This window comes from Lissotriton vulgaris, chromosome 5, assembly GCF_964263255.1.
Source record: "Lissotriton vulgaris chromosome 5, aLisVul1.2, whole genome shotgun sequence".
In the NCBI taxonomy this organism is placed as follows: domain Eukaryota; kingdom Metazoa; phylum Chordata; class Amphibia; order Caudata; family Salamandridae; genus Lissotriton; species Lissotriton vulgaris.
In genome coordinates this window covers 230,944,132-230,972,038 of record NC_141693.1, presented here as the reverse complement: position 1 = coordinate 230,972,038, position 27,907 = coordinate 230,944,132, and the positions used below count along the sequence as shown (strand labels likewise).

At 40.5% G+C, this 27,907-nt stretch overlaps 1 protein-coding gene across 2 annotated transcripts in view; it reads left to right on the top strand.

The window, feature by feature from the left end:
* RNF224 (ring finger protein 224) overlaps window positions 1-25,377 on the top strand; it is a 103,375-nt gene extending 77,998 nt beyond the window's left edge. For both annotated transcript variants that reach the window (XM_086921234.1, XM_086921233.1), the window contains exon 3: window positions 22,446-25,377. In XM_086921234.1, the coding sequence (XP_086777360.1) occupies window positions 22,446-22,968 (523 nt within the window). In that variant the 3' untranslated portion in view covers window positions 22,969-25,377. The remainder of the gene's footprint in view (window positions 1-22,445) is intronic.
* The last annotated feature ends 2,530 nt before the right edge of the window (window positions 25,378-27,907 follow it).

Here is a 27,907-nt window from a genome sequence, read left to right as displayed (position 1 = left end):
GAAACCCTTTTTGGGTAGCTGTTGTGCACTTTAAATTTAGAAACTAAACTAAACTAAACTTCAATGTGCAGTGCCTCCTGGATTCCTTCTAGGTCAGCGTTCTAGTCTTCAGTCTTCCAGTCTCCAGTTACAAATCAAAATACAGATAGATCTTTGACCTGAACACGCTCCCACATATGCTTCTTCACCCAGAAGGATGATGAACTCTAACCGGCCGTGACTTCGCATGACACACAGGAGTGCACACAGACAATTTCAAGTGCTGCACTGGACCGCGGTATAAAGGTACGCACTCCTCGTCGCATGGCATCAACAATAAAGGGACACAAGCACCGCCCAGGTTTAGGGACACACTCTACTTATTCCTGAGAGGTGTAGAAAGTGTAAGTAAAAACACATACCACAGTACGTGTTGCAAAACAATACACTGCTGCGAGTTCGTGTCAGTTGAACCCCTCCGGTTCCTAGTAAAAAAAAGTAAAAAAAATACTTTATTTGATTTGGTTTAAATCATACAAAGAGCACCTGTGACTTTTTATATTAATACTGGTTTAGTAAGTAAGCTTTCTTTTAAAACATTTTAATCAATAAAACAAAGGAAGTGAGGGTTCAATTAGTGCCTTTTAGTCTTATGAAGTTATACTAGCTCAAGGAATCCGATTCTAGTACTTATGTTTACTTGAGGTAAATGTCTAAGCATTTCCTAAATCCTGTTCCGTATCTTTCTTTTCCAGCGCTTTTGCAGCTAGACTTAAAAGTTTTAGTGATTTGCATGCCAGTTGCACTGTTGACCCTCCTAAACATTTTATTACTGCTGATCTGCATGTCCTTATCTGTTCTTTTATCAATAACGGCCGTAGCAATCTTTTCCGTTCGGATAGTAATGCCGGACAAATACAGAGTAAATGGAGCACTGATTCATCGCCTTGACCGCAAAGGCGACAGTCCATTGAGGGCCATGTGCATTTCCATTTGGGAGTTAAGTCTTTAGTTGGGTACACTCCTAGTCTCAGTAGCATTAATTGGTGTTTCATTCGGTTTGCAAAGTGTTCCGAAAGATATGGTTGGGGCTTTAGCTTTTTGTATGTCGGCAGGACCGTCCATGCATTTGTTTTCGTGGACAGCGTGGCTTTATCCTGGTCTTGTGACATTTGGTTAACTGTTTTGTTTACCAATTGTTTGAACTCCGAATAGGACTGTATGGTCTGCCATTCTACCTCTAGCTTTAAAGCCTCAATCGATTTTCTTAAGTGCGAATAGACCGAATTAGTCAGTTTTGATTGCTTTTCGACCTCCAGCCAGCAATAGTGTACCAGGGAATCGTCCTCAGCTGCACGCATTCTCCAATAGTATTTCACCAGCGCTCCCTGTCTTGCCATAGTCTGATTTTTTAGCCCAAACTCAAGTCTTATCCGGTCTTGTGAGATGTGGGGCGGGATATTAAACAGTTTTTTGAAGAGGCAGATTTGGGCGATGTTCAATGATGTTGCATCCTTTGCATTTAATAGTTCAGAACCATATGTGATTGCGGGTAGAAATTTTGATGCCACGACATTTAATAAGTGGGTGGTGGAGCTAACACTGAGTTTTTTTTGCAGGGTTTTGAATGCAAACAGAAGTTGTTTAGCTTTAATTTTCCGATGTTCTTGGTGTTGCTTATAGTTTAGGTGGTTGTCCAAAATCAGTCCCAAGTACTTGTATGTCTCCTCGCGATCCAAACTATTGCTGTTGATGGTCCAGGTGAATTTTGGTATTTTTTTACGTGGGCTGGAAAAACACATGACCTTTGTCTTTTTAAAGTTTATCTGGAGTTGGTTTAGGTCTGTGTATTCTGCCAATTTGTTTATCAGTCGTTGTAGGCCTTGAGGCGTTTGGGAGAGCAACACAATATCATCTGCATATTGCAGGCTTACTGTTCTCACATTCCCCAATTTTGGGGGATCGCCCAGTGTTGTACGTAGGTGGTTGTCTAGGTTGGCTGTGAATATATTGAATAAACACGGGGCCAAGACGCACCCCTGTTTTAGACCATTCGTGGTGATGATTTTATTTGTTAGACTTCGGCCATCTTCCATTTTGATTTGGACCCATGTTTTTGAATAAAGGTCTATAATTGCGTTCAATAAACTTCTTGGTGCGCCCCAGGATTTCATTTTTGCCCACAATGCTAATCTGGGGACCTTATCAAAGGCCGCCTTGAGGTCCACGAAACAGGCGTACAGTACTTTAGAATTTCTGATGGATTGATTGGCCAGAAGTGTTACGGCGGAAATGTTTGCTAAAGTGCCCATTCCGGGACGAAAGCCTGTCTGTGTGTTGGGGATCAATTTAATGTTATCCACCCATTCTTCTAGGTCCTTAAGCAGGTTTGCTGCGTAGATTTTTGCCTCAACATCTATGAGTGCGATCAGCCTATAATTTGAGGGATTTGCACGGGCCCCTGATTTAAATATTGGGTGTAATATACTTCCTCGCCAGGAATCCGGGATAGTGTGGGATTCCAAAATGTTGTCAAACAATATGGCTAGGTGTTTAGACCAGAATTGTGGATCTTTTTTGAATAGGGAGTTTGGCAGACCGTTGGGACCTGGCGCCCCGTCTGATCTCTGCTTTTTTATGATGTTCATTACTTGTGTTTGTGAGGTCTGGATGTCAACAATTAATTGATCAGACCCTGATGTTTCCAATTCGTTTTGCCGCGATTTTTGTTCCTTTTTTTTCTTGTGAGTTGCTGTGGTGTTTCCGATATGAGTTGTTAATCATTTGGTTTGGTGCCTGCGGGATTCGTTTTTGTGTTTCTGGCTTCTTCTGCTTTCTTGATGTTATGTCGCTGATGGTGTTTTTGTATCGCCATCCCTATTTCGTTTTCAGTTATAGCTATGGGTGCTGTCTGTAAATTGTAAGTGGCTTCTATATGGGTTTGCCATGCATGCTCTGTTATATCGGAGTTGAAATGCCGATTTTTTCCATTGGATAAAACATTAATCTAGGCCCAAAATTGCTTGGAGTTTTTTTGTCCACTTACATAGAGCATTTTTGTCCAGAGCTGCTCGATATATTTACGTTTTGCGACCCGAGTCTCTTTTTTTAGGTTGCTTTTCATTTGTTTGATTGATGTCAAGGCCTCCCGTGAAGGTTGTTGGCCTTGGGTTAGCAAATGTCTCAGTGCTTTGTTTAGTTTTTGTTTTTTTGTCCTTAGTGCTTTGGTGTACCATTCTGAGATGCTGATCCAGGACGGTTTTTGGTTTTTGGAACTTGGTATAAACCTTTTGTGCAAAATGTTAACCAAGGACTCCCAAGCCTCAATCCCCAATGGTATTGCTCCTGTGGTTGACAGGAAGTCTGTGCAGGACTCCATGATTTTATCTACAGTGTTTTCATTCCATATTAACCGGTTTAGATTGTACAATTGAGTGAAGTGCGTCAATGCACTTGATTTCAAGGAGTTTTCCCTAAAGTTGGTTAATGTGAATGATTGGGGTAGTGATCACTTTCTTTTCTTTCTATTATTTGAAAGTTTGTAATACTGGAGAATAGATCTGGATCTGCTAAGGTGAAGTCGATGGTTGCACCTGATTTTGCCGTCACTCTTGTGAATGCTGCAGGACTATCTTGCGGGCCTCGACCGTTTAAAGTGTATAATGCTTGTTTGTCTAACAATGCAGCGCATTTTTTGCCCAATGTGTCGCGTCTTGTTGTATTATTACTCCTGACGGTTATTCCTTTCGGTAAATATTTCTCTTGGGCCTGCATCAAGTTCATATTAAAGTCACCGGACAATATTATGTTGGCTTGGGGGTGTGTTGCTTTTAGAGTCTTGATGGTGGCGACCAATTGTTGCATGTGTCTCCTTTTATACTTGTGAGTTGGGTTGATGTAGATGTTCATTATTATTAGTGTGCAAGCGATGTTGACTTTGAATTTAATGCATTGCATCCAGCTCGAGTCTAAGTCGATATTTTCTTCTACCCATCGGATTTCTGTGGTAATGTATATTGATAGACCGCCCTGAGCTCTTCCGTGTGTTGACTCCTTTTTAGCAGGATTTAAATGTTCTTTATAGCCTACAATCGGCGTGTGTTTTGTTTGCCTCCGGTTCCTTTAAAGTCAGCACTGCCAATTTCCATATTAATACAAGGCAGGAGGATCTCTTGAATGTTTCCAGTTCCTCAAAAAAAACGCTGCTGGTTCCTTTAAATTAAATGCTGCTGATGGCCTCCCAATATATGTAGCTGCACAACTAAGTTAAAAGTAGGAAGATCAGAGGAGATCGACATGCTCAGGCTGTGGGCTATCTGTGCCGCAGTGCTGAATGATACCAGTAATGTAAATACAGATCCACGTCCTAGCTGTGGGCTGTCCGATGGAGACGACACTGGTGAGGCTGCGGATCGTTCCATTTCTCTATCTTTGGATTCTTCATTACATTTCTTCTGTATAGCTCTTAGTTACTCATGTAGTACTCTTAGTTTCTTTTACATTTCCTTTAAGATTCTTCACACGCATGGTTTCTTGCCTAAATTCTCACCATTGTTGAAATGAAAGGAAGTCCAGGTAGCTGTAGAGTAGATTAAATGAAGAAGATTTATTGGGACTTAGTTACAGGTTAATTAAATCTCCAAGCACTCCAGCACTCATCATGGCTGAGCAGCAAGGAACAGAACACTGGGGAAGAATGTATTGCAGCACACAAGATCCAACACCTGAAACTAATTTATTCTCAATTGGTTGAATCCATGATAAGATTAAAAGAAAGACGAGGTAGGAGTAGTGGGATGTAAACGTCCCAAAGGTCGAACAGACTTAGCGAGTTGTCGGCATGTTTCTTGTCTTATAGCCAAAAAGGTCTGCGGCGTTCATCAGGAACATTTTAATAATCTAACATAGTGAGCAGCACTATTGTCAAGTCAGTTATTGCAGTCTGGGCTCACAAATAAGCATGGGCGAATTTTGAGAATCTGGCGTTCGCAAATTTGCGTATTTGCGAATTCGCAATCCGCAAAATCCGCGAACTCTCGCGAATTTGCGGATTTTTTTTGCGTTCTCAAGGGTTTCTGCTAGTTCGCGAGGGTTTTGTACCAGTTCGCAATTGTGAACTTACTTGTCAGCTTGCAACGGTCGCGACTTTGTTGTTTCTACGTCTGGTTCATCACAGGTTCACAGCACCCGCTGTTTCAAAACTGCAATCCTCTGGTTCACCCATGCCACCCTCTGGTACATCACTGCCACCCTCTGATTCATCACTGTAGATTATGGGGGGGGGGGGGAGTAAGCACACCTCCCTGCTTTAACTGACATTAATTAATTTCTGGTTCATCACTGTAGATTATGGGGGGGAAAGCAAGCACACCTGCCCTGCTTCAACTGACATGAATTAATTTGGGGCTGATTAATGTGTCACGGACTTTAAACTTCCTGTCTGGCACCTGCTTGCTTATCTGTAATTTGCTTTCTGTTGCAGTGCAATTTTTTTTCCCAGGACCTTTGTGGCCTACTTGTAGCTATTCTATGAGCCTGCTGTGAGGGTCAGAGCAGGGTCATAGAATAGTTGCAAGTAGGCAACTGAACTCTGGAGGGGCCCCTCAGGAAGCACTACAGGGAATGGTTACTAATGATGAGTTTGAACTTTTGCACTTGCTGAGTGCTTTCAGTTTTACAAAACTTGTTTTTCTGTGGGGCACTTCCTTCCTCCCCCCCCCCCCCCAAAAAATGGACTCCTTGCAAAAAAAAGTGCAGGCAAATGTCAACCTGAGGAGTTATTCTGATAAAAATCATCATTTTCAGAAGGTTTATGCTGCTAGCTGGTGGATTTCTTGTGCAGAATTGCAAATTTTGTAAATTCGCGAGTTCGAGATTGTTGCTGCCCGCCGCATCTACATGTTTGCAATTGCGAACTCTCGCGATGCGTCGCCAAACTCCTGCGGGATCCCGCAGCAAGATCCAAAATGGCGTAGCACTCGCAAAATATCGAGAAAAACAACTCGGCAAACGCTGAATGACGGTCAGTGAACGCCGCACACCGCAATATTGTATCACCAAGCAAAAAAATCCGCTGCGTGCGAATTTGCGGATTTTCGGTAGATTCGCGAGAGTTCGCGGATTGCAAATTTACCGAAAATCCGCGAGCGGAACGGATTTTCCGCTGATGCTTACTCACAAAGAACAGAAACTTTGAAGCACACTAAAGTTTACACTGGAACAAGCCTTCTTTTTTTGTTAGGCCCCAATGAAACAGTAAAAGAAAAGTTTATGTAAAAATTATGAAGTTCTTGTTGGTTAGACAGTTGGTTCCAAATCAGTTAATATTTGCAAAAAAGAATTTATTTAGACTTAGTTTATATTGTTCATTGTGTTTTGTGGTCACTGCAAACACATAGCATAAGTGCCAGAGAAGCAGTCCCTCAGATGTGAGTCCAATAGGTTCTCCCAAGTTATCGTGAAGGCATTATCGCCATATGAAATAAATAGACATTCTCTCATGATTAAACACATATTGAAAACATTTTGGGCCAGTAGTTTACCCTAGAAATAATTTGTCAGAACCCTATCCTATGAGATGAGGGGAGCTAGTATCCTTTCATAGCAGCTACTGCAAGAATCGGTATGAGCTTCCTTTCATACCTTATGTTCTAAGTTATGATCGCCTTTTGTGCCTGCAGGGCTCAAATTACTGTTTCATTAGGTCCTCACAAAAAACAAGGCTAGTAAGTGCCTTCATAGCTATGCTTAAAATCCATGCACCATACATTCCATTTACCAAAAGCCCATGGGTGATGCTGTGTGCTAAGTCCATGTGACAGCCTGATGCTGACTAAAGCTTAATTGTAAAGAGGGGGTGATTTCAATGTAAAGTCAAAATTCAAAAGGCTCAGTCATGCATGTCCTTGCTAGGTCCACACGAGAGCATAACGGTTAGATTTTAAATTCACAGACTTCTGTTTGATGGATCACTAGCAGCCCGTCCCGACGTTGTCCGGGTATGAATTGCTGCCGGCCAGTAGTATATTGTTTTGTAGGATTTCGTTTTGTTAGCATTTCTTATCTGTGACAGGCCTGTGAAACGCTCTGATTCACAGTGCACTGCTGATGCACTTAAGAGTGCGCGTTCAGTAGTGTGTGAACTCGAGTTTCCCTACTTTATTTTTCCTTGCAAAATTATATAGCGGGAACTCGACAACATGGCATGAGCACAATTTACATTACAAAAGAACACATTCATTTGTGGTAGGCACGGGGAGACAAAGCGATTTGCCTGGAATCACAGGATGTTGAGCTGATGCCGAGATTCGAACTTAGCTCCCCAGCTCTAAAGTTCGCAATTCTAGAATTTAGGAGGTGTGTCTAAAAGTCTATGTCGGTGCTGGCCATCAATAAGAGAGACCTGTGCATTTTTCAAATGGGAGGTGAAAAAACATACGCGTTTGTTGCTGGAGATGTGGGCCGCCGTGCCACCAATGTACTTACAGGGGGAGGGTAAACACCCATTATTCCGCAACTTTCTTTCCGCATACCATCACTCCTCATACTTTCATTACGATAGTACCATGACTCCGCAATGCCATTATAACGCATGTCATTACATTTTATATGCTTTTACCACGCATACATTTACAACAAAATTCGTTGTAAATGCATGAATGGTAAAAGCATGTTTTTAAAAAATGTTTGGATAATGTAAGTATGGGTATAGGGGTATATGTTTTGGGGTACTGAGGTATATGTTTTGGGGTGTTTGGGTATTTTAAGGGTTCAGATATAGTTTTGGGTTATGGGGTACAGGGGTAGTTTTAGGGTTTAGGGATAGGTATGGGTTTTGAGGTACAGGGGTATTTTTAGGGTTCAGGGCGAGGCTTGGGTTTTGGGGTATAGGGGTATTTTTAGGGTTCAGGGGTAGGTTTGTGTTTTGGGGTACAGGGGTATTTTAAGGGTTCGGGGCTAGGTTTGGGTTTTGGGGTACAGGGGTATTTTTAGGATTCAGGGCTAGGTTTGGGTTTTGGGGTACAGGTGTTTTTTAGGTTCAGGGGTAGGTTTGGGTTTTGGGGTACAGGGTTATTTTTAGGATTCAGGGCTAGGATGGGTTTTGGGTACAGGGGTATTTTTTGGGGTTATAGGGTAGGTTTGGGTTTTGGGGTACAGGGGTATTTTAGGGTTCAGGGGTAGGTTTGGGTTTTGGGGTACAGGGGTATTTTTAGGGTTTAGGGCTAGGTTTGGGTTTGGGGGTACAGGGGTATTTTTAGGGTTCAGGGCTAGGTTTGGGTTTTGAGGTACAGGGGTATTTATAGGGTTCAGGGCTAATTTGAGTTTGTGGGTCCAGGGGTATTTTTAGGGTTTAGGGATAGGTTTGGGTTTTTGGGTACAGGGTATATTTATAGGGTTAAGATGGGTTAGTGTTTAGGGGTGTTGGGGTATTTTAAGGAGTAAGGGTGGGTTATGATTATGGGGTGCAGGGGTATTTATAGGGAGCAGGGTGGGATTCGTTTTTAGGGTGTAAAGGGTAATAAAATAAAATAATAAATAAAAATAATATAAATAATGCAATTTAAAAGAATAAACGTTTTAATTAAATAAATAAAAAAAAAAATATATATATATATATATATATATATATATAAATACACATATATACAAACATATATTTGATGTTTTAATAATGTACTTTTACAATGTATATGACTTTACCACCCATGCATTTGCGTTATAATGGCATGCGTGATAAAGTCATATGCGTTGTAAAAATTTTAGAAATTATGTCTTTGCGGAGTATGGTAAAATTGCGGAGTGATGGTATGCGGAATGTTGGTTTGCGGAATATCATCACATATTCCCGGGGTAGGGATAGTCCCTTTCTTGCTATTTCCGTGGAGGCGGGCCTTGTGTCCGGATGTTCGTCACGCGAGGCCTGTGCGCAACAGAAGTGGAAAATCTCCAGTGTGCGCTTCAAGCGTCACCGGAAGTTCAGGCAAGATTACATTTCCTGCACAATGGCCCCTGTTTGCTCTCCTTCCGGCCATTGGGAATAGCGCCATGCCTGACCTCCATACAGTAAAGCAGGTGCACGTCACTGGGAGCGCGGGGCAAGCACACCCGGAGCTGGAATGTACAGAACCTGGGAAGAAAAAACAATGAAATATTGGGCACAACGCTCGCTTTTTTTTCCGTAATCCTGTGCTCCGCATACGCCCACGCCCCAGCACACGCCCACATCACACAATATGAGACGTGGCATGAAGGGCGGAACGTACCACACGCCCCCAGCGTTTGTCACACCCCCAGCACACACCCACAGCACAACGCAGACACGCCCACAAGGGACTACTTTGCTGGCACAGTTCTTTTACCTTTTAAATGTATATGGTGGGCGTCTGCATAGCCTATGTCCTTCTGCTGCAACTGCCCTTTCCAACGCTGTATTGGGTGTTGAGATTGGTGCTGTGGTTCCTGAGATTACCCGCCTCAAAGGTTTGGCTCTCTCCTTATTATATTAGTATAGAAAGATTTAAGAAGGGGCTTTGTCAACAGAAATACAAGTCTAAATGTCTGAAGGGCTAAAGTGAAAGATACATTCACAGAAAATAAAAACTTTATGGAAATGATCAAGTACATGAAAACTAAAACATCCTACAGCTTTGATGCCCACGATCCAAGTATTTTGATTCAGAAATTACTGATCATTAAATTGAATTTAAATGCAATTACAAAGATTATATTAAAAATACACAATTAATAAAGAAGATATTTCATTGATTCCCTATTGCTGAGTTAAGTTTGGACCATTTTGTTGTATTCATAAAGTAAATGCACCATAACTAAAGAATGAACTGCATGTATGAGGCCTTAGTACTTAAAGAACTAGCCATTCAACAGATTATTTTAGTCTCCAGTTCACGATCTAGGCATCCATCATTTTTGTTTGAGTCTCACAGCACTATCCATGTGTCCTCTCTCAGTTTCACTTCATCTGCCACTTGCCAAATGTAGTCATTTCGAGAGTCCCAGAGAGTTTGTAGTATTATGTAAGAGGAAATTTGGTCACCAAAGAGTGGGTTGAAGGCATTGAAGAGACTCAACTTTGACAGGAGGCACAGTGGACGGGAGTGCTGCAGAGATAGGAGAAGAATCTATAATTTACGCTAACACCGCCCGACGCCTGGACATCAGGAAAAATCAGCGCCTCCCCCTCAGGATTTGTTTACTCACACATGTAGGGCATTCAATGGAAACCTCCATCTAACAATGAAAGATATGGAAGCCACCATACCTTCCATACCCCCCTCTACAACAGTACAAAGTACACCTCCCTACCTACGAAAATCATATCCCCCTAGCTTGGTACTAAGAACACAGGACATAGGGCGCACATCTCACATCACTCATGAAGGAAGTGCAGACACCCGAACCAATGACAGAAAAAGGAACACTGAAAAAGTCATAGATCTAGAGCACTAGGACACAAACAAACCTCAAAATAAGCAGATGCGTTCTCCCAATATATCATCTCAGACTCAGAAAGAAATCGAAGCTCTTCAAATTCAAGCAAACAATATGGCAAAGGACATTCTAAGAGCACTGCAAGGTATGGAAAAAATACTAGAAATCACTGCAAGTACTCACTCCAAAGTCGAGCTCATTCAAAAATCAGTGCATGATACTCTAGGGAAGAGTATTGTGACAACCATGCCATTATCAAACAGACATAATCGACCCTACAGAAATCTTAAATATTTATTGGAGGTTGAAACCAAAACCCTACTCCAGTCATGTGAGTCTAAAGCCAACAACAGAAATGAAGGAAATTAGATCAGTCCAGATCAATGCAAATAGAACGTCTCGGCCAAAGAACAGGAAACCAAACCTCAACAACCTAAAACAAGTCCAGATAACCGCCAATACTCAGGTGATAAACCCTAGTACCTCAGGGAAACCACTGCTATGCCTACTGCTCAACTGACGGTCCACAGCAAAACATGCCTCAGACATCGCTGCCCTCATCATTAACCTGGAAATTGACGTGACAATCTTAACAGAAATATGGCTTACGGATTCTTCTTCCCCAGTCATGGATCTACTGGTGCCCCCTCACTATAACATTGTGAGATTAGACAGACTAAAAAAGACTGGAGGCGGTATAGCCTGCATACACTGATCTAACATCGAGTTTATCCAAATACAATCGGACCCTCTTGAATCCTGTGAATACCTCGGTATCGGTATAAGAACTGCAGATAATCAAAGGTGTAACTTGCATGCGCTCTACCATCCACCAGGCGATAATGCCACCTTCACAGACCAGTTAATGGAGATTATCACGGCCAACTGTAACAGTCAAACGAACAAAATATCCCTAGGAGACTTGAATTTGCACTGAGACGACAATAATGACAAACGGGTCAACGCACTTAAAGAATTTTTAAGAGATCTAAACTTTACTCAAGCCTGCACCCAACCAACACATTCAAAAGGGGCAACCTTAGATTGGTTAATCTCAAGAAACAAGGATGTTACAATCCATTTGATTATTCCGTGCAATTGGTCGGATCACCATGCCATAACCTTCTGGATACCCACCATAAAAAAGATCAGGACTAAACAACAGGTCAAACTTAAAAAGTTGACTTGAGACACCAAAGACCCTAGTATTGAGCTACTAGTAGAGAGATCTGAGAAGGACCTAAATCCTCCCAGCAACTTGCTAAACGTCAACAAACTCGCTGATTATTACACTGCGTTGATGACAAATATAGTTATCTCCACCATGCCTCTAAAACCGAAAAGAATCTCAGAGAAAGATAAAAATCCATGGTTTAATGGGACACTGAATGAAGATAGGCGGAAACTTAGACTGGCAGAAAGAAAATGGAGACAGCATCCATCATCCCCCAAGCTGAAAACTCTCAGAAAAATCAGAAACAAGTACAACAAAGTGTTCTCAACTCCAAAAAGGATTTTTTTTTTATCAGAACTGGATGACGCCAAAAACAGACCTCAGAAACTATTCGAGATGTTAAAGCAACAATCCAATAAACTGGCCAAACCCACCCAAGAGACAGCTAAAACGCAACTGAGCTGTGAGGAATTCACAACATTCTTCACTGACAAGGCCACCACTCTAGAAAGAGAGCTAAGGATGGCAGCTGACAACCTTGCTAGCCAAATACCACAGCTGGACGATGCTAACACGAAAAACGATCTTGAGAGTTCGAAAAACAATATGCAATGGGCAACCTTCAAACTATATGACCAATATACCATTGCCAAAACTATATCGGAGATCAAACCAAATAACCACTACAATGACCCCCTCCCCTCAAAATGCTTAACACCTTGGGTGCTAAGGGGTTTTCCCCCTCCGGTGCTGGACTATGAGTTTTCCCATTGTTCATGACAAGGTCAACTCGTCATAAGCACAGGGCAGGTAAAACCCATGACGAGTTGACCTTGTCATGAGCACTGAAGAGGTTAAAAAGAATCAACCATGTCGTTGTCCCTATATGGACAAAAATATTCAATGCATCACTATCTCAAGGGATCCTACCAGGATGCCTAAAAACAGGTCAAGCCCTCCCCATCATCAAAAAACCTACAGCAGACCTGGCAGATCCAAATGACTTTAACCCAGTAACCAATATTCCATTCCTTGCCAAACATATTGAGAAATGTGTGCAAAATCAACTGAGCGACCACATTACCAATTTCAATCTACTGGACAACTGCCAATCGGGATTCAGACCAGGCCACAGTACGGAAACAGCAATCTTACATATAGTGGATGATGCGCTACAGGCCCTAGATCACAATCAAACATGTATATTAGTCCTTCTTAACCTCTTGTCAGCATTTGACACGGTAAATCATGTAAAATTGCTAGCCTGGCTTCGAGGCAGGATAGGAATATCTGGAAATGTTCTGAAATGGTTTGAATCCATCCTCCAGAACAGAACACAAAGGTTCCTGGTCAACCAGACGCTGTCCCCTACATGCCCAAATTCGATTGGAGTCCCTCAAGGATCAACACTATCTCCGTTACTATTCAACCTATATGTTGAACCCCTTACAGAAATTCTCTGAGACACAAACATATCATATCACATGTACGCAGATGACACTCAGTTCTACATCAAGATCGCGTCACTGGAAGACATCAAGACAATGAATGAGGCCCTAAAAGTATCACTACAATGGTTAACTAGCAATCATCTGAAGCTAAATGCACAAACAATTGAATTCTTTTTAATATCACCTCTAAAGAACCCCACAAATGTGAAGGTATGGACCAAACTGATCACAGCGCTAAACTGCATGGGAAACAACCTTTACAACGCAACTTTTACAACGCACTACCATTAGAACAAAACTTTTACAACGCAACATCCATTACATCGCATGCCATTACAACGCAACCATTACAACGCATGACACTACAACTCATACCATTACAACGCATGTCATTACTACTCAGTCATTACTACGCATACCATTACAACGTATACCATCACAACGCTTAGTACCCTCACACTATCAAACACTTACCCTACTGTTGCACCCTCTGGAGTTACAATAGTAATTTTTACCCCTACACTATCCAACACTTACCCTACTGTTGCACCCCCTGGAGTTAGAATAGTGATTTTCACCCCTACAGTATCCAACACTTACCCTACTGTTGTACCCCCCTGGAGTTAGAATAGTAATTTTTACCCCTACACTATCCAAAACTTAACATACATGCAATGCAATGGTATGCGTGGTAATGGTATGCGTTGTAAAGGTAGTATGCGTTGTAATGGAATGCGTTGTAAAGGTAGTTTAAAAAAAGTTGTTGTAATGGCATGCATTGTAATGGAATGCATTGTAATGGATGTTGCATTGTAAAAAATGCATTGTAAAGGTATGCATTGTAAAAGTATGCATTGTAACGTCATACATCCAACTGCACACCTACCCTAGTTGACTGGGCTAAATCACTGGGATTAACGCTGGATAAGAACCTAGACATGAAAGCCCACATCAAATAAATGGCAAAAAGTGCCCGGTTTCACCTAAACTATATCAGAAAAATGAAACATCTCATCACTCCGACGGACCTCAAACTGGCAGTTCAGTCCTTAGTTTTTTCAAGGATTGAATATGGATGTACAACACTAGCAGGTCTACCGAAAATTTCCACAGCACCACTAAAAGCCTGTCTCAATGCGGCTGCAAGACTCATTACTGAGCCTAGAAAATATGAACATATCTCCCCACACTTGAAAGCATTAAACTGGCTACCATACAAAGGCAGAATCCAATTTAAGATGGCATGTATTACCCACAAAGTGCTCCACTACAAAACACCAAGGTATTTAGTCCAGAAAATTGAGATATCAGGGGGAAGCAGACCAGCCAGAAGTGCCAAGGAGATGTTGCTGAAACCACCCATCTTTCGGAAGAAGAAAACACTTCCTCCAAACATTAGAAAAATTCCAAACACGCCAACATTCAAGAGGGAAGCGAAGATATTCCTAATGAACAAATTGCTCTCTTAAGCAAGACTTTCCTCAGTACTACTCTGGGACCTTGATGTAGAACTTAATGGAAATACACATCGGGACCATTTGGAGAGGATTAGAGGTACACCTTTGTACACTAAACAGATCCTAAATGTGTTATTGTTGAAACTGCTAAGAAAGACATATGCTGGAATCTAATATATATTAACACTACTATACCGTTGTAATCTAACTGTAACACATGTAACTGTGAAGCGCTCTGATACCCTTGGGTCACGTTCGCGCTATATAAAACTCTATAAATAAAAATAAAAAATAAAGTTCCTAGGTTAGATGTCTGCCTAAGGAGGTGAAAATCCACAACTGTGCAGGATTGTTAGTGTTGACATGTATCTTGCAGCACATTCCCACAGTTGCTATGATAAGAGATTTGCTTCTCTAAAGGACAGGATTAAATCTATGTATAATGTTGAAAATTGATGGCGGGGTTAGGGTAAGGAGTTTTCATTTTTCTGCGTGGAGAAAAAAGAATAATGTGTAATTGCAGTGAGGTGCCACATTTATAAATATACACCTGCTGTTCTCATACAAACAAAAGCCTCTTTGTTGGGGAGTAATACAAAATTCATGAAAGAGTTCCAAAATCCCAACTTCCCACGTGTACTATTGGAATTTTGACTGATTTCCAAAAAAAGTTGAAAATGTACTACCAATATAGGCATAACTCTATGGGTGTACAGTTCTGACTTTTTTGAGAATCATTTCCTAGTTACTGAATGTAAATTCAAATGCAGAGGAATGCAGAGGAATTAGGGCATCTCTAATCTACCAACAGGGTGAAGATATTGTAGGGCAACCCTTAGCTTACACTAAGGATACCAAAACAGCCTACTTCCTATCTAGGCTCTTAGTGGCATAGAGTGGGGTTAAGGGCACGTGGGCAAAATTCTCAGGGACATTTTTAGGGGCACAAAATGTTAATAGGGTCGCACATTTTTTTAAAGAAAAGTGGAAGACTTGCCATGCCCCGGGCGCTGGCAACCCATGCTACACCGCTGCTCTTGCCTCTCTCTCCATGCCACTGTTCTTTTGTCTAATTCCCATGGTAAGGGGCAGTTTTATCTAGATTTGAAGGGACAGGCATGTTAGTGAGGTGCCAGGCTTCCAAAACACACTGAACTCTGAGCAACCTCCCTTGTGTCGGTCCTGTCAGTGACATCCGGTCAACGTCTCACTCACTGGATTTTACTAGGATACACTTTGGAAAAATTGAAAATCTACAGATGAGTAACATACATATGGTGCCTTTCAGTGGATGTGGAACTGTAGTAAAAATGTCTTTGATGTGATTTTGGGATCAGTTGAGAGAAGATTAGCCTGAAATTGGTCTTTACCTCACAGCTCTTCTCAGGGGTTTCTCACATTGTGGTCTTGAGTTGTTGAGGGCGGTGTGATTGGGTTTGGTCATTATTTTTTCTTTTGTTGTAGAGGTTTATATATAGGGTAAACTAGACCCGAGACATCTGGTATCAGAGCGCTGTACATGAGCACCAGTTTCGTTACATGAGGACACATTCATTTTTTTTTTGTTAGGCATGGGTAGATTAAGTGATTTGCCCAGAATCACAGGATGTGATTATGCTCTCAATGCGATCCAGGTTTATTTGCTGTGTTGCTGTGTATTAAGTATGGTATAGCCCCTTCTATAGATAAACAGCGGTTCTTGTCTGTTTGATAAGTGCTGATGTTCATAAAATGTACAGTCACTGGGGTTAAAACCCATGCCTTTGAATTTTGTTACTTTTAAGGTTTTCTCGATATGCACACACTAGACAGTGAAAGGCAGAACATAGGGGCATATTACCATATTTATCGCTAACTAGGCTTAGCAACGATTTTTTTATCGCTAAGCATCGCCGGAAATTATCGCTGAGATACCTTGCTATTAGCAACGTTTATCTCCAAAGCGATAATTTTTCCGGCAATAGCGTGAATATCGCTGAGAATTCAGCGATATTCACGCATTAGCGACTAAATGCTCTTAGCCATGTTATCTACCTCCCATTGGATAACATGGCTAAGAACTGGTCTGAGCAGGCGTTAGTTTTTGGAGATAGCGGGAATATTTCCATCACTACGCCCACCTTGCTAATAGGCGATAGCGACGTTAGCGACTGCTTTCAGTCGCAAACAGGTTGGGTACGCCCACTTTGCATGTCATTAGTGATAAATATCGCTGACATGCAAATCGGGCCCCAAGCCGCTCGCTATCGCCTACAAGCTGTTGCTAACATCAGTTAGCGACAGCTTGCTAATAGAGTGATAGAATTATCGCCGCTTTGCGGCCGAAAACGGCCGCTAAACTGGCGATAATTGCCTATCGCCACCCTTGGTAATATGCCCCATAATTTCTGCAGTTTAAATTGCTTTGCCAGTTTTCAAATGTGCTCATTGTTTGTGATGTTTTCCAGGATGTAAGAGATTGTGTGCCAAGTCTGCTACCTTGTACTTCATTGTTTTTAATGGGGAGCCATTTTCCTTTTCCTCGCCACACCTTACTTCCATTGGGAATGGCAGAAGCACAGTTGAAACATTGAACTCTGATTAGGGATTCGGAGATGCATGTAGTTTTCCCCCCAGAAAGGTTTTGAGATTGTCCTTACTGTTGCCCTTCGCAATGGTTGCAAGGTTTCTTGCTTCACCTTTACGTATGCACGGTAGAAGTTTTTTCCATGATGAGAGGTCATTTTCATGCAGAAGTAGGACATCTTTTGTGATGCTGCAAAGTTTTCGATTGAACTTCATGGAGATTGTTTAAAAAATGTGCCATTTTACACTCACCTCTGGCAACTCTCTTTCTCTCTCTGTCTCTCACTCTTCTCTGTCTCTGTTTATTTCACTCTCTTTCCATATATTTTAGATGCTGAGCATGTGAGTCCTTTTAAACAATAAGAAAAAAAATGATCTTTTTTTTCTGGTGAAGAATGAAGATCAGGCAATTAGAAAAAAATTGGTGGACGGAACAAGTGGAATTTGATTCAGCAGAATTCTGCAGTTATATAGGTCAGTTCCCATGGTAAAACAGTGTCCGCAAAAAGGTGACATGCAATTTGCGGACGCTTTTTACAACCACTCTCATAGTACATCTGTCTGAGCATTTGTGTCTTACTCACTCACACTGTCACTACTAGCAAATACCTACAGTCATTGAAAAAAAATGTTGACAATTTTTTTAAACAAGCTATAAGACAATCTGTCATGAACTGAACATGCTAGAAAAACTGAGAATGGTTTCAGGATTGGATTTATCAACCAACCATCAAGTGCTTACATTTTGGTTGTTAGAATACTGGGCATACGCATGTAATAATTTTGAGAAGCAAGTTTAAGATTCAATTATTTTTTAAATATAGGTGCCCTGCCACAATCTATGAGAGAGGCACAGATCATGATGCTTCCGAAGAAGGGTAGAGACGTGCAGGACCTGGGTTTATACAGACTCCTAACAATGCTAGGCTCCAACACAAAAATACTAGGTGCGACACGCCTGACCAGAGTGGTGACCCAGCTGGTACATGAAGAACAATGTGGCTTTATACCAGGAAGAGGAACTCACATGAGTATTCACTGTCTCTCCTACGTGCTGCATTTGGTGGCAGACCAGGACTCTGGGTGGCAGTAGTCACCCTAGATATAGAGAAAGCCTTTGACACCCTACCATGGGAGTACCTCTGGGAAGTCCTCTGAAGAATGTGTCTGGACAACAACTTCTTAGCCTGGATCCAGCTCCTTTACCACCAGCCAAGAACTCATGTGCACACCGGTGGTCAGATATCGGAGAGTCTAAATATCTAGAGAGATACACGACAGGGGTGTTCCCTCTCTCCACTCCTGTTTGCTCTGGCAATGGTACCACTAGCAATTTTGCTAAGATGCTTCATGAATCGGTGGGATCACTGACATAATATCGAGGGACAAAATATAGACTACTAAAAATATTGATGCCAAAATATCGAAAGACAAAATATCGAATTCCTATCTACAAACAGGTAAGTACAAAAATATCGAATCCAAAATATTGTTTAAAAATATATACTTTGTAAAAATGTCGAATTTCTTAAAAATAATGTAAAATTAAAAAAATATGAAAAATAAATAACTAAAATATACTTAAAAATACTTAAATAACCTCAAAATTATTGAATAATTAATTTAAGTTATATAAAAAAAAATTATTTGTTAAAACATATATGTATATTAACATAACATTATTAAAAAAATATACACTATTATTACCGTAGGATAGCGGGAGTGTAAAAATTACTATTCCCACTCCAGAGAGTGCAAAAGTAGGGAAAGCGTTGGATAGCGTAGGGATAAAAATTACTATTCCCACTCCAGAGAGTGCAACAGTAGGGAAAGCGTTGGATAGCGTAGGGGTAAAAATGACTATTCCCACTCCAGAGAGTGCAACAGTAGGGAAAGTAAAGATATAATATATTAATAATAAATAATTAAATATCAATACCAAGAATGAATTCATTAAAATAAATTACCAATTTAATATTATGTAACAATTAATCAATTAAAAATACAAATTAATATTATTTATTATAATTAATTACCTATTAATATAAATTAATTACCAATTATCAATTAATTAACAATACATTAAAATTAATTCCAATAAATACATGAAAATTATCTACTTAATTACAATTAAATTACTTCCCACCCTATTCCCCTATAAACTCACAACCCGCTACGGAAAATAAATTAATAAAATAAACATAATTACAAATGAATCAATTAATAAAAATAAATTACCAATTAAAAATGTATTACCAATTACAAATTAATTAATTACCAATAAACTTCAATTACCAATTAATTCAAAATAAATACCAATAAATAAATTAAGATATTTAATTAATTACAATTAAATTACTTCCCACCCTATTCCCCTATAAACCCACAACCCGCTACAGAATTAAATTACGCAAAAATTAAATAAAATAAAATTAATTAATTACCAAATAAAATGTAATTACCAATTAATTCAAAATAAATACCAATACATAAATTAACATATTTAATTAATTACAATTAAATTACTTCCCACCCTATTCCCCTATAAACCCACAACCCGCTACAGAATTAAATTACACAAAAATGAAATGACATAAAAAAACACTTTAAAAAAAATCAATATTAATAAAAATTCGATATATTTAGAAACCTATATTATTTACTTCTATATTTTGACTTTCTATATTTAAAAATTTGATATTAAATTACTTACCTTCAATTCGATATTTTTAACAACTATATTCTGTCCATTCGATATTATGTCCATTCGATATTTTGGACTCGATATTATGTCTGCACCGCCAACCGTAGCAAGCGATTGGAGCGGTCCTAGAAGTGTTGCACTTTTTTGGTCTGGCTTCGGGCTCAGACATTAATCACAGAAAGTCGGTCATCTTCCCACTGGCAGGCCTGGCACGTGGTGAGGTGCAGCATCTCCCTGAGTTTGGGTTCAGCTGGGATATAGACCACTGAACATGGAAGCTGTCATCGCGGGATTGAGAGTCGATCCGGTTCTGGAATAGACTCCCCCTCTCTGTTATCGGATGGGTGGCCCTGGTGAGGATGGACATGCACTTCAAAATACATTCTGCTTCATCCCGAAATCCACTTTTATTGGTGTGGGCTGGAGGATGCAACAGAGTAAAATTACACCTACTCAAATTAGATCTGGACTTGGGTTCTGGGACTTACGGATTTCAGACTTTATTAGTTCGTGGGGTTGCTTCAGTATGTGGTCTGCAGAAGGCAACAACATCGGAAAAGCATTATTGGCCGACTGAAGCAGCGGAGGGGATCTGCTGAGATAGCTGAGGATGGGCTCATGGGTCCCCAGGGAATTCCCACTTATAGTCCGACAAGTGTAGAGGGCCTGGGAACAAGCCGTGGTCCAGGTTGTCCAAAGGCCACCATACACTAACTCAGTTCCATTACAATGGCTGCAGGGGTTTCACCAGATCCAGTCGGTCATGCATATGACCAAATGGTACGTAGGGGGATGCCCGATAGCCTGGGATTTATATACAAATGGAGCATTCTTTTCCCTTGAGAAGGTGAGGGAGTGGTTCCAAGTCACAGGGGGGCCACTTCCTACAATATGCAAAAATCTCAAGCACAGCCCACGAGATATGGACCTCATACTTGGACGAGCCAGCAAAGTCCCATATGCTAGCACTACTACTCAACCGGGGCCGACCAGAAGGCTAATATCATGTATTTATAAAGCACTGAAAGAGGACCGCATAGTCGAGACCTCTAAGACAAAAGATAGATGGACATCGGATCTAACTGTCCCGCTCACTGAGGGTGAGTGGAAAAAAGCGTTTGCCCTTGTTCAAGAGGTAACTAGCAATGCTAGGTTCAAACTCACACAATTATACTACCTACATCGCACCTACATGACACCTCAGAGACTAGCCCGTTTTAACCCGGGGTGCCCATCGCACTGCCCCAGGGCCAGTACAGACCCTGCAACCCATACATTGGACCTAGTCCTGCACCCGTCTGCACCAATACTTGCAAAAAGTACTCCGGGGGCTCTGCTAAGCCACAGCAGTTTGAATAAAAGCATCAATCAAACATTGCCTACTAGAAGTCCTACCGAAACCACAAAAGGGGATGTGTATACCACACAAATTTGCTTACCTGGTCCCAGTACTTGCTAAACAGCGCATAGCCATACATTGGGCTCACACCATCCCCCGTACATTGGATAGATGGAGGGCAGACATGCGAGAGTGGGGAGTGGCTGAGGAGGGCCGTATATGAGCGGTGCGAGCCGACAAGAATGCAGAACGTGATTTGGAAGACCTGGGGCACATGTTAGAAGAACTGCATTTACCTGGAGATCATGACGAGAGGAGGGGGGGGCACAACACAACAGTCAAGCCACACATCCTATCCGCCATACCTAGCAACTGACAATACTCCTGGCTCTCGAATTAGCCCTATGGGCAGTTGGTAACACCCTTCTGAAGATAATGTACATTGATGGTCAAGTACAGTTGCAATAAAAACAAGTTTTAAAAAAAGATTACATTATTTTGATAACCTACAAACCATTAGCCAATGTGTTTTTTTTATTTTTTTAAACCCAGGATTTACCTTTCATAGTATGCTTGAATTAAATGTGGATACAATGTTGTCCTTAGGAAATTACTCTATATTGCAACATATGAAATTATACACTGTGGGCCCGATTCACAGAACTGACTTAAGGCAAAATCCTAAACTTACTACCATTTTGGTTTTCTAAAAAGGCACTTACTCATTTCGTTATTCACAGTAGTTAGGAGTCCTAACTTTAGGACGCCTAAATGCTTTCTGTGAATACCGAAAGTCTTAAAGTTAGGATTTTTCTCAGTTTAGGAGTCCTAAAGTTAGGAGTCCTAACTTTACTTCTCCTAAACTGAGAAAAATCCTAACCATAAGACTTTCGGTACTCACAGAAGGCATTTAGGAGTCCTAAAGTTAGGACTTCTAACTTCTGTGAATTCCGAAATGAGAAAGTACCTTCTGTGAATACCAAAATGAGTAAGTGCCTTCTGTGAATACCAAAATGGTAGTAAGTTTAGGATTTTGACTTAAGTTAGTTCTGTGAATCGGGCCCAAGGTGTCTCGCAGCGATTGTTCATCTATGTGGAAGCCTAGACACTGTGCTGTAGTTCCCTTTCTCTGCATTATTGTTTAGATATAGGTAAGCATTTTGGGTCATCAAGTACCGCCTTTCTCTAACTATATACCACTTTATATAACTACAGTGTATTTGTATTTATTTCTTGAAAGTGTGATCACTTTGTTACAAAGTGTATTCAATGCATTTGTCCCAACGTCTATGTTTTTGGGTCCTCATGTTGTATTTTTTCCCCTTAGCATGCTGCAGAGTCCTGTGGATATGGACATTGGTGAACTTTTGGACGCAGAACCTGTGGCACTTACACTCATTGGCACTGAAGACAAGACGTCAGATAGGGGCAGCAGGAAGATTGACTGCATCATTTGCTATTCCTCCTACAACCTGTCCAATAGGCTACCACGCAGGCTGTACTGTGGCCACAGCTTCTGCCAGTCCTGCATCAAAAGACTTGATGCAGTCACCAATGAGCAACGATGGATCCCCTGCCCACAGTGCCGCCAAAACACTCCCACCCCACGGGGTGGAGTCACCATGCTCGACCTGGACCTAGCTGCTTTCCTAGCTGTGAAGTCAGAGAAGGACGCTGCCCAGCCAGTCAGCAAATCTGAGGCGGACATTAATTCAAAGGCGCCCTCGAAAGATAAGCCAGTTACACGCCAGCCCTCTGGTTCGTGCCAAGAAACCATGCCGGAGGCCCACTTTCCGGGCAATGCTTGCTGTAAAAAATGCTTTTGTTGTTGCTGCTGTGGCTGCATCTGAAGTCTAGCACACAGGATAGTTTATTCCCATGCTCCTGTGAATTTCCTGCATCCTTTTGGCATTACCTACACCAGATTATCTAGATCGTGTGAGCGGACACTGGTCAGGCCAAGCTGGATACCTCACAAGGAAATGCATAGTCTAGTGGTTAGGCCTTAGACCAACCAGTGTAGAAGGTCTGAGTGAGTTCATGCTTGAGCACATCAAAGGAAAGTGCAGATGGAATGTGGTGCTCAGGAAATTACCAAATTACAAAAAAAATAATTTCCAAACAATTGGCAAAAGGCGTCGGGGGACAGAGGTTGTGTTCTGGTTTTCCATTTGTACAGTTCAGAGGATCTTGTAGCATGTTACATACACACTGGACTGGGGTTCTGGGCTAGCACACATGATTATCAAGGAATGGAATGTAATTAGAACAAAAATGTATTTAGACACATGATTTGTTCATTAAGAACACTCATTTTGGAAATAATGAAAGTTTAAATGCATACATTATTCCATCTCTTTTTCCCCGCCATTTAATCCTATATCCCTTCCTCATTCCCACTTTAATTTAATCTCCTCATATTTATTCTCCTGCACTCACTCCCATATTAGCCCTTCTTCTTGTGTTCTATCCCCCTCTGTCCCCAATAATTATATTCTTCTCGGCGATTTCTCAGGAAGACCCCTTCATGACAATAGGTGGAGAGGTAGCAACCAATATCTTACTGGTATATGCATGAAAAAAGGCAGAAGACATTTTGAACATATTTGTTAACACAAAAGAAATTCTACTCTTGTTTGCCTTCTTAGAAGATATTCACAGGATTGCCTCAAATGGAATCAAAGTGTCACGTCAGTTGAGAGACTTTAACAAACATCAAGTTGACGGAGGAATGCTTCCATTAATGTCAGCCACTGGCAGTCAATTGAAAAATATTCTAGTACATCATTTTCACCCACTAAAACACTCTAGGCAGAGGCCCCCCTTATGCAATTACTACTGACCCTACTCCTAATGAGAACAGTCCATCATGACCTGCTAGGGGTGGCTCTGCCACCCCCCAGAAGGGAACATAAGACACCCTGGACCAGTTTTTACACATTTGGACCTCATCAGTAGGGTGTAGCTTAAGCCTTTTGGTATAATGAACATGGTACCCAAGTCTGGGCATACCAGATGAATTTATGGCATCATCTGCTACAAACAAGGCGGATGAAATGCTTGAATTAATCCATTTGTTCACAAGGTAAGGGCTTGTTTGAGCAATGGAATTAAATTGTCCCCAAGTTTCACTGAAGCATTCCTGAACGTGGACCAGTGTGTGTCTTACATAAACTCAAAGTTTACTCAACTAAAAGCATGTTCTCCTTTGTAGTTACACAAATATTTGTTTATTTGAATCATGTAGAGGTAGCCTAAAAAAAATATTTGATTACCATAAGCATTGGAATGTTTCTGTAGTAGGTTCACCCTTACATTCTTAAAGAGAGAGCGGCACAAGAGAATAACTTTGCATGAGATAGACAGAATCATAGACGAGGCAAACACCATGCAAAGACAAATACATTGTCAGAGAAGGCAGCACTGAGTATTAAATACCACCAGAAAAATGTGCATTGAGGCCAAGATTCACTTGCATAGACCTTTAACACATTGACTAGGATCTACACATGTAATGAACATCCAGTTTGGTATCTGTATGCTGGCATGCGGCCTGTCCAAGCAATTAGAAATTACATAAAACAACATATTTGAATGGATTGTAGTAATTGCTCCATGCTGCCTATCCAGTGAGAAGCACCAGGAACCAAATCGAACAAATGTTGTAAGCACATAAATGTAACATACCTATAAATATCATTTGTAAAAAGAAAGGTGGAAAAGATAAAAAGTAAAGACAAGCAATCACAGCAGATTTTTTCACAATCAAACCTAAGAGATGGGCAGTGTCTAATTTTGAAAGGTCAAATAATTAGATACCAGATATAGCTTCAGCACTTAAATTTATTGCATTCCAGTCACCCCTTGAGATCACTTCACCAGTTCATGATTTGGTAAGAGGTGGCAGTTTATTCTCCCAAGCATAAAGGAAATAAGCAACCTACAAGAAAACAAAGACTGAATATTTATTAGCATCACCTAATCCTATTAGGAGTTTTGTAAGTATAATCAATTATTGCAAAATAGGGTTATGTTGACATTAGTCTATTTGTCCTTTAATATATTATTTCATTCTTTCTCACAAATTGATTTCTAGCTTAGAATCTTTTCTGATTATGGTTTCTTTAACATAAGCCTATTTTCTTTCACAAATAATTGATCTCCTCTCCTGTTTTTCGTGTTATATCTGTTTTCTCATAAAGATAATTGTTCTATTCAATGGTTCTCTAAATTAAATATGTTCTTTTTAATATTGAGTAGTGATTGTCTTCAGTTCATTACTTCAAATCTGTTTTCTTCCACACCTAATTGTTACAGGGGTATCAAGTTTTTTAAATTCAACAATCGTTTTCTATTTAAAATGTTGTAGTAAATACATTTCTTAATTAAAAGGAATATATGGTGAGTGAAAAAATACACATTAAACCCCAGATGACATCATCAAACAGAGCAACATTCTAAAATGTCTATTGTGGTAATTGCTAGAGATGCTACATTGGGAGAAGAAATTGTTTTTTTATCCTCTTTACTCAATGTTGCCTTTAACACACAATTAAAATTATATCCTAAGTTTCTTTTGAGTGATGTCAAAGAGTAAGCATAATCTCGCTTCTGGCTGTATTAAGATAGTGTGGTCTTCCGAACAAAGTACTTTCTTATCCAGATTTGACACCATAGAATTACATTGAGACGGTTATCTCCTAGACAACTAGCAAAGATATGACGGCACTACATACATCTTCCAAGTCAGTCTCCACAAAATCTTTCTGACTAATTCTGGAAACCCATGTTCAAACTAATAAGATCACTTGTGATACAGCAATGCTAGTCCAATAGTACAACCGACCTGCGTTCTTTTCTGTATTTGACCATCACTTAGTGACTGCAATCAAACTTCTCAATGCATGTTTACTCACAGTTGTTTCTTGAAATAATTGTTTAGCACTGAAAACAGAAGCACTAAGTTGCTTCTCTGCATCTTCTAGGACAGTTTCAAGAAAATAAACACAAGGTGCAGACTACTTTAAATTCAATGTCCTCCTTGGGTAGCATCATCACCACATTTACTGCTATGGTCCTCTCAGTAGAGTTACTTAAGAGGCATTCTGGGAAATGATTGTTATGACAATATCATGATTCTATAGCTTTATCAGATAGTGAATTTTTTAAACATCTGTTATTTAGTTGTTTTTACTACATTCATGAGCCATAATATTTATGACATCTCTTTTTACAGTAATGGCAACTCTTCTTTGACCTGTATTTGTATTTCTTTAACAATGCTCACTGAAGTGCCTTGATACTTGACTAAGGAAGAAAGATGTGTGTTTTCCTAGTAAGTAATGCCTTTAGGGACTTGGTTGGTAGGATATGCTATAAGATGTCACAGCAGTTAACTAATTTACTAGATCTTTCATAAATGTATTAATTATTATTTTATCTACAGTTGAATTACCAATATTAATTAGGGGTTTCAGACATATTGAGTGAAAAAAAAATATTCTGTCTATTATTTTAACATAATTTCCAGTTGGATCACTTTCTAATATTTCTTGAAACATGAATATTCTAACATGGTTCCACTTGGTCTCAGAACATTCTTTCAATAAGAGTATATTTGTTTTAAAGTCGATGTATGACACTGTGACAGTGTTGCAGGATTTAAAACATAGATTTAAAACAAAATCATAAGAAATACTGCCTATGCAAATAGGAACACTATCATTGAAGTAAATGAACCAGTTTGTTGTGGAACAGTACATATATATGACTCAGCGCAAGTCCCATTTCATCTTACCTGCATACACAAAGGGGTAGATTTACTAAATTTAATGTAATGAAGCGCAGCAAACATTATGTTGCACTTTGTTTCACTAGGATGAGTGCGCAGGAAAGAGACATATCTATTCAGATATGGCACTTGTGCTTCCTTGCTAGTGCCTGATGCCTAGCAGAAGTTTTGTTATGGAAAGCTATGCATCCCATACACAAACTATGCTAAGTCATACTTTTAATCATTGTGCATGTGTGATGTACAGGGCAGCATACATGGTAAATGTAGGAACCTGGGTTGCTGGTTGAGGGGCGTGAAAACCTATTCAAGCAGGAACCACAATTCTTGTCCTGGTGAAGTTCCCAGCTATCCCTAAACTAACCTGTGCTCATCCCTAGCTTGGCGCAGTGCAGTCAGGTTTAATTTAGAGGCAATGTGTAAAACATTTTTGCTACACTTCAAACAGTAGCAAATTGAAAACACATCACAAAAAGAGCCCTATTCCAGATTAGGCAAATGGAGTAAATATTAATAATCCAAAGGTATCCCATGTTAAAGGTTTAAGTGAAAATAGTGCCACAAAGCAGAAAGGGCCCGAGTCACAGACCTAATTTAAGATAAAATCCTAAACTTACTACTTTTGGTATTCACAGAAGGCAGTTAGTAGTATTAAAGTTAGGATTTTGTCTTAAGTTTGACTTAAGACAATAGTGCTTTGGGAGGGGCGGTCGACCAGCGGGAGGCCTGGCCCTCCAGGGGGGTTTGGGCCCGGGGTGGGAGGGGCAGCCAGCACCTCAGTTGGGCTGGATGGACTTTGTGGGTTCCTTTTGGGCTGGTTGGGCTGGTCTTGGGCTATCTGGGCAGCCAGCACCTCAGTTGGACTGGTTGGGCTTTGTGAGCTCATTTTGGGCTGGTCTTCGGCTATCTTTGGGCTAGTGGCATATTTAGCCGGACATTTTGGGAAACTACCCACCATTTTGGTGGTAGTGACCCAGCAACCGGCTGTAGGTGTCCTG